The 8408-nt window shown below is 34.0% G+C and overlaps 1 protein-coding gene across 2 annotated transcripts; it reads left to right on the plus strand.

Moving 5' to 3' along the window:
* Nucleotides 1-3271: 3271 nt before the first annotated feature.
* LOC104113607 (disease resistance protein Roq1-like) lies at nt 3272-8041 on the plus strand. 2 transcript variants are annotated; one of them, XM_009623820.4, is made up of 5 exons: nt 3272-3791; nt 4643-5738; nt 6194-6469; nt 6563-7438; nt 7549-8041. In XM_009623820.4, the coding sequence occupies exons 1-5, from the start codon at nt 3301-3303 to the stop codon at nt 7720-7722; spliced, it is 2913 nt and encodes a 970-aa protein (XP_009622115.1). In that variant the 5' UTR covers nt 3272-3300; the 3' UTR covers nt 7723-8041. The 2 variants fall into 2 exon arrangements, with proteins under 2 accessions (XP_009622115.1, XP_009622118.1); XM_009623823.3 differs by lacking the exon at nt 6563-7438 and having other exon boundaries at nt 3274-3791.
* Nucleotides 8042-8408: the final 367 nt, after the last annotated feature.

Genomic DNA, 8408 nt, shown 5'->3' on the forward strand with positions numbered 1-8408 from the left:
TTCATGATTGTTCCTAATTTTTTAGCATTTTAGGGCCATAAAATAATAATTCAACACGATTTCCCATATTTTCGTATGCTATATAGTGCATGACATCTGCATGAATTCGGGCGACCGACTCCGAATCGCCTAAAATTTTACGGAATCATAAAACATGAGCTAATAAATAATAATCATCTCTTTTCTATGACCGTTCCTCATTTTTTGGTATTTTAGGGCCATAAAATAAGAATTCTACATGATTCCTAGATTTTCGTGTGCCATCTGCATGAATTCGGGCAACCGGCTCCGAATTACCTAAAATTCTATGTGGGAAAAAATAATTACCTAATGAACAATAGTCATTACTTCGCTATGACCGTTTTTCATTTTTGGTATTTTAGGGCCATGAAATAGGAATTTAGCACGATTCTCATATTTTCGTGTGTTATAGTCCGTGTCATCTACATTAATTTGGGCACTCAGCTCTGAATAGCCAAAAAATTGCGGGACCATAAAAAACGACCTAAGAAACAATAGTCATCGCTTCACCATGACCATTCCTCATTTTTTTAGCATTTTAGGGCCATAAAATAGGAATTCAGTACGATTCCAAGATTTTCGTGTGTCCGCGCCATCTGCATGAATTCAGGCGACCGGCTCTGAATCGCCAAAAATTTTGCGGAATCATAAAAATGAACTAATAGACAATAGTCATTATTTCGCCATGACTGTTCCTCATTTTTGGGCATTTATGGGCCATAAAATAGGAGCTCAACACGATTCCTAGGTTTTGGGCCATCTGCATGAATTCGGGCGATCGGTTCCGAATCGCCTAAAATTTTACGAGAATATAAAAAATGGCCTAATGAATAATAGTCATCGCTTCGCTCCATTTTTTGGTATTTTAGGGCCATAAAACTAGAATTTAGCACGATTCCCACATTTTCGTGTCCTATTATTGTCTATGACATCTGCATGAATTCCGGCGACCGACTTTGAATCATCTAAAAAATTTCGAAACTATACGAAATGACCTGATGAACAATAGTCATCGCTTCGCCATGAACGTTCCTCGAGTTTTGGTATTTTAGGGCCATAAAATAGGAATTCAGCACGATTCCCATATTTTCGTGTGCTATAGTTCATGCCATCTATATGAATTTGGGAAACTAGCTTCGAATCGCCTAAACTTACGACCTAATGAACAATAGTAATCGCTTCGCCATGATCGTTACTCAATTTTTGGCATTTTAGGGCCATAATAAAGGAATTTAGCACGATTTCCAGATTCTCGTGTGCTACAGTCCACGCAATCTGCATGAATTCGGGCGACCGACTCTGAATCGCCTAAAATTTTATGAGACCATAAAAATTAACCTAATGAATAATAGTCATCGCTCGCCATGATTGTTCCTCCTTTTTGACATTTTAGGGTCATAAAATAGAAATTCAGCATGATTCTCAGTTTTTCGTGTGATGTAGTCCACGCCATCTACATGAATTCAGGCGACTAGCTCCGAATCGACTAAAATTTTGCGGGCGACCATCATCGAATCGTCTAAATTTAATATAAAATTCAGTAGAAACTCATTTAAAGAGGTTCTAAAACAAATCCACACCCTTCATATTTTAGTGACACGTGGCCAATATCAAGTGTGGTATTGAAATTTACTGGACCAAAAGTTACTAGACCAAATCCCATCACATTCTCTGTCGTCTCTCTCCATATACAATTCATTATTAGTGTCTTAAATTAGGGTATTCGGTTACTCTTTTATTTTTTTCTCTCATAATTCTTCGCCACCTACAAAGTAAAAATAAAATTTCATATAAATTTGATACATCTAAAATAACATATAAACTAAAAATAAATTTCGTACAACTAATTATATAGTATACAACTTATTTATAACTTATCTACAACTTTCATACATTATTTTCACTCAGTTAAATACAATTACAACATCATACAACTTAAATATAATTTTCATACAAATTTTATACAAATATGTCGTGTGTATGTATTTTGTATATATTTTGCATGTGGTGTGTTCTTCTTCTCTCTGAAATTGCGATTAAAACTTTCTCTCTTAATACAATATTGGTACATATCAACAACTTTATATAAAAAGATAGTATTTCTAACTTAAATATAATGATTCATATATTATACAACTATTTTTTAACTTTTATACAACATTCAAATTAAATAAAAAAAATAGTACTGTAACAAAATACATCCTAAATACAATTTTAATATAATTTTGTATGTATATTAAATATCATGTGTTCTTCTTCTTCGAGTTTCAATGTGAAATCCAGCCAAAATCAACTCTAATCTTCGCCAAATACCCTCAAAATTGAGATATAAACTCCAAAGAATATTCTCAATTATTTGCAACAACACATAATCAAAACAAATAATATTTTTTGAAAACCCAATTTGAATTCAAGGTTTGACGCTTTGTAATGGTTGTCAATGGTAAAGAGTTAAACACCTTCAAAATTTATTGATTGACAATTTCAATTCGAACACCAATTGTGCAACATGAAAGGAAATTGTTAAGTTAAAACTCTATAGTAAAAAGATTGATATCTATTGATGAATTCCATGGGAAAAGAAAGGATAAAGTAGATAAGAGAGAGAGAGAGAGAGAGGGAGAAGAGAGAATAACTTGATACTCCCTATTCAATTTTTAATATAAAGGGATACTCATTAATATTAATTTATATATAACTGGTAAATTGTATATCAATTTGTAATTAAGTTAAAACATAAACAGTGATGGTAAATAAGTTTCTAATATAGTATATAGGTAAAAAATCTCATGGGGAATACTAATTTATATAACCAAGCGCAAAACACACACATACACACACACACACACACACACACATATATATATATATATATATATATATATATATATATATATATATATATATATATATATTCCCCATGAAGTCTAATGCACAAGATATCTCACGTTCACATAGGGTTTGGGGAAGGACCGTACCCCAGAGTATGTGATATAGACAGTCTACCATAATACAAGTATTAATGGCTGCTTACACGACTCAAATATGTAACCTACGGAGACAACTTTTATTGTTACTCCAAGACTCCCCTTCAAATAAATAAATAAATAGAAAAAGATAAAATGGAAAACGTGACAACACACTGCAAAGATGTAGCTTTGACCTAAGAAATGTCTTGGTAAGTTCCCTTAATTCAGTTAACCCTTCCCTAAGAAATTAAGTTTCCGTATATATATATATTCACTAAATATTCATTCCTTTATTCTTGTATATCATCAAATGGATACTCAGTTTACTCAAGGAGAATCATCTCAATTGTCTTATGAATTATTCCTGAGTTTTAGAGGTGAAGACACCCGAAAAACATTCACTGGTCATCTTTATTCCAAATTGGATAATGTTGGAGTTAAAACCTTCATTGACGATGAGGAATTGAGAAAGGGTGACGTGATTTCAAGAGAACTAGAGAAAGCAATTGAAGGATCGAGAATTTCCATTGTAGTATTCTCGAGCAATTATGCTTCCTCTAGTTGGTGTCTAAATGAACTAGTTAAAATTCTCGAATGCAAAGAGAAATTAAAGCAGATGGTTTTGCCTATTTTCTATGATGTTGATCCTTCTGAGGTACGAAAGCAAACTGGGTTATTTGGGGAAGCTTTGGCTAAACACAAGGAACGACCATTTGGAGCTCAAATGGTGGAGAAATGGAGAGCTGCACTTACTGAAGCTGCAAATTTATCTGGATGGGATTTGCAAAATGTTGCTGACGGGTACATTTTCTTGATTCAACTATATAATTTCATTTGTTATTTGTTCAATTGTTTATACGATGGGATACATTGGAAAGCTACCTATGAATTGTTTATACAATTGTCTGCAACTCTTCAACCTCTTTCCAGCAATTTGAGAAACAAAAAATCATTAATGGAGGATAAAAGCATTTTGTCTTTAAAAAATCACGTTGCACACACACACCCCAAAAAAAAAACTAAGGACTCCATATAGAAATAGCGATTTAGTCTCCTTGAGGAAATGGTTTATACAGTAATGGAAAAGGCCTTCGTGTTAGGTTGAATGAGAGAATGACTGCAGTTAAAAGAGGAAGAAGCATTTGGATATAGGTTTTGGTGAAAAGTCAATAAAGCCCCTCAAATTTGGGTAAAAACAAAACGGGTACCTTGCTAAGTTACTAGCTTTATGTAATTACACTTGTTCAATCAAACATGACAGTGACAATTACTAAGTAATTATGTTGTGGCAAACAAGCAGGTCATTATAATTACACAACCAAGTAATTATGCATGGCTTTCGGTACAAACTTAAAGAGTTTAAGCTCTATACATCGACTGTATCAAAATATTTATCTAATTAGTTCTCTTATTATCTAATTACAGGTTAATTTCCTGATAAATATAGTGTAAAAAGATCTTTATACTATCAATATATATAACTTAAATAATTTCTTAAAATATCCTATAGGAAGCGGTAAGTTATATACTTTACTGCTTAGATTGATCCCACTGTGTTATGTCTTGGCTATCAATTTTGACTTGACCATCAAATAGTTTCAAATATCAAAGTTTTATTTACTGGAGTAGTATTTCTTTTAATTTTTTGTTAGGCATGAATCAAAGTTTATTGAAAAAATTATACAACAAGTCCTACAAGAGGTCAACCAGACACCTCTAGATGTTGCTTGGCACCCAGTTGGAGTAGATTCTCGCGTCAAAGATATAGAGTTGTTATTGCAAAAGGAATGTGAAGATGAAGTTCGCATGATTGGTATTCACGGAGTTGGTGGCATAGGGAAAACAACTCTGGCAAAAGCTATCTACAATACAGAATTTCGGCGCTTCAATAGTAGTTGCTTCCTTTCAGATGTTAGATCAGAAGCTGAAGAATTTGGTCTTGTCAAGCTACAAGAGAAACTTCTTCAACAGGTACTCAAAACTAAGGACGTCAAAGTTGGCAGTGTTGCTCAAGGCGTCAATCTAATCAAAGCAAGACTTGGGTCAAAGAAGGTTCTAATTCTTCTTGATGATGTGAACCACAAAAAACAATTAGAATCCTTAACACGAGAAAGAAGTTGGTTTGGTTCGGGTAGTTTAATAATTATTACAACCCGAGACAAGGATTTGCTACGTGGGCTTAGAGAAAAAGAGAGATATGAGGCCAAACTGTTAAATGACAATGAAGCTATGTTACTTTTTAGTTGGCATGCTTTTGACAGTCATTTTCCACCAGAAGATTATGTTAATTTTGCACAACACATAATCAAATATTCAGGTAGGCTACCATTAGCTCTTGTGACATTGGGGTCACATTTACAAGGAAGTTCTGTAGAAGAATGGGGATACGAATTCGAAAAACTAAGAGCAATACCTCATATTGATATCCAAAAGATTCTCAAGATAAGCTTTGATGGACTTGATGGTGATACACAAACTGTGTTCCTTGATATTGCGTGCGCCTTCCATGGGTTTTATGAGCGTGAAGTTACAGAAATATTGAATGCATGTGGCTTTCATGCTAAAAGTGCAATTGCAACTTTAGTCCAAAAACACTTGCTCCAAAGGGATGATCTTTATTTGGTGATGCATGATTTAGTGCGAGATATGGGAAGAGAAATTGTTCGCTTGGAATCAACTCGATACCCTGAAAAACGGAGCAGATTGTTCATCCCTCAAGAAGTCTGTGATGTTTTACAAGGAAATAAAGTCAGTAAATCTTTTATCTTTATCTTGGTTATAATATATATTTTTTAATTTAATTGTTTATTGCTTATAATTTCTGTTGTCATCATAAGAATTGAATTCATTTCTGGTCAGTAAGTATATTTCTAGTTGTTCTTTTAAATATAATCTAATATATAATCTATCTTTAATTGGTACTACTGTCAGGTTTCTGGATGAAATTTATTCTCTTTATTTATCTTTATTTTTTCTATTGATATTACCATGTGAACTTATTGAATGCTGCTAAACTAGTTTTTGAAAGACCGTCATCTTAGTTTTTGAGCAATTTTACATTCTTTTTTTTACATCCTCTAATGTGTAAGTTCATTTTTCTTGATACATATGGCGTACCCTCTTTGTTTGACCTTCAATTGGTATAACGCATTTTTCTCTCTTAATTTCTGGGACATAAGATGGTTCTTTTCACTAAACTACAGGGTTCCAAAAAGGTAGAAGTACTGAAAGTAGATCGACGAGCATTTAAGGGAGTGAACTTGAGCACCAAAGCATTTAAGAAAATGGAAAACCTTAGGGTTCTTATAATGGATGAGTTACATATTAGTGGAGATTTTGGGATGTTGTCCAAGGAGCTCAAATGGTTGTCTTGGAAAAAATGTCCTTTAAATTGTATACCATCAAATTTTCCGGCTGAGAATCTTGTAGTTCTAGATATGCAGGAGAGTGATATCCAAGAATTTCGATTGAATTTGCAGGTTTGTTATCTCAATTTTATAATTTCATGTGTACTGTTATTGCAACTGAGTGAAAGAAAATCTTAATTGAAACTATATTTGGTTTATTTTTAGTGTTGTAGAAGTTTGAAGAAGTTGGATCTCTCTTATTGCAAGCAACTCAGAAGCACTCCAGACTTCAATGGCTCACTGAGTCTTGAGACTTTGTATCTCTATGGTTGCTCAAGTCTGACGGAGATCCATCCATCAATAGGAAATTTGGACAGGCTAATTAAACTATATATGCGTGGTTGCGAAAAACTTACGGATCTTCCAAGCAGCATATGCCAGCTAATATCCCTTGATTCCTTGGACATTGATGACTGCTCATCAATAAAAATACTGCCAGATAACCTTGGAGATATGAAAAGTCTAAGATCTCTTTATGCATCTCGTATGGGTATAAAACAATTGCCTAGATCTGTTGAAATGCTACGAAATCTTAGAACTTTGTCAGCAGGAGGTCAAAAGTTAGAGGCCAAAAGGAGTATTTCTGGAAGAGGAGTCCATCGGATACAATATTCCTTGCCAACTTTTGTATCCTATTTGAGCCTTACATACTGTAATTTGTCCGAGGCTGATATTCCTAGGGATATTGGGAGCTTATCCTCCTTAGAGCTTTTAGATTTGAGTGGCAACAGTTTCCATTGTCTACCCTTTGATTTTTGTAAGTTAGGATTCTTGAAGTGGCTGTATTTGAATGACTGTGAGAATCTTCAAACACTCCCGTCAGTATCAAATTTAGAGAATCTTGAAATTCTTGAACTTCAAAATTGCCAAAAATTGGCCAAGATTTCAGAGTTGGACAACCTCCCTAATATATGGTCGATCAACATGATTAATTGTAGTTCTCTGCAGAATCCATTCAATGAAGGCTTCTTTAGTGCACCTGCTCTATCATTTCCATCTAGAAAAGATCGATATATGCTTAGAGATATGGTTGGAAATATAGTTAGTCTCTCTCTCTCTCTCTCTCTCTCTCTCTCTCTCTCTCTCTCTCTCTCTCTCTCTCTCTCTCTCTCTCCCTCATATTAATGATCTTGTGTCTTTGTTTGATGCAGGATCATTTAGAAATTTATCTCAAATGCAATGAGATTCCAAAAAGGTGCAACAATCAGATGTTAGATCAGAAGCTGGAGAATTTGGTCTTGTCAAGCTACAAGAAAAACTTCTTCAACGAGTTCTCAAAACTGAGGAAATCAAAGTTGGCGGTGTTGCTCAAGGCATCAATCTAATCAAAGCAAGACTTGGGTTAAAGAAGATTCTAATTGTTCTTAATGACATGGACCATAAAAACCAATTAGAATCCTTAGCACGAGAAAGTAGTTGGTTTGGTTCGGGTAGTTTAATAATCAATACCACCCGAGACGAGCGATTGCTATCTCGGCTTGGAGAAAATGAGAGATATGAGGCCAAACTATTAAATGATAATGAAGCTATGTTACTTTTTAGTTGGCATGCTTTTGACAATCATTTCCCACCATAATATTATGTTAATTTGGCACAAGACATAATCAAATATTCATGGGTTTGAAGACCATGAAGTTACCAAAATATTAAATGCATGTGGTTTTCACACTAAAAGTGCAATTGCAACTTTAGTCCAAAAACACTTGCTCCTAAGATCTTGGAATCATTTGCAGATGCCTGATCTAGTGCGAGATATGGGAAGAGAAATCGTTCGCATGGAATCGCCCTTAAACCCCGGCAAACAGAGTAGAATGTTCATCCCTCAAGAAGTTCGTGATGTTCTACAAGGAAATGAAGACAGTAAATTTTTCATCTTTACCTTGGTTATATATTTTTCTCAATTAAATTGTTTCTTGCTTATAATTTATGTTGTTGTCATTATAAGCATCATTTGTGCTTCATCTCTGGTTGGTAAGTATTTTTTTAGTTGTTTGTCAACCATTGTAAACTA

This window comes from Nicotiana tomentosiformis, chromosome 9 (genome assembly GCF_000390325.3).
Source record: "Nicotiana tomentosiformis chromosome 9, ASM39032v3, whole genome shotgun sequence".
Classification (NCBI taxonomy): Eukaryota; Viridiplantae; Streptophyta; class Magnoliopsida; order Solanales; family Solanaceae; genus Nicotiana; species Nicotiana tomentosiformis.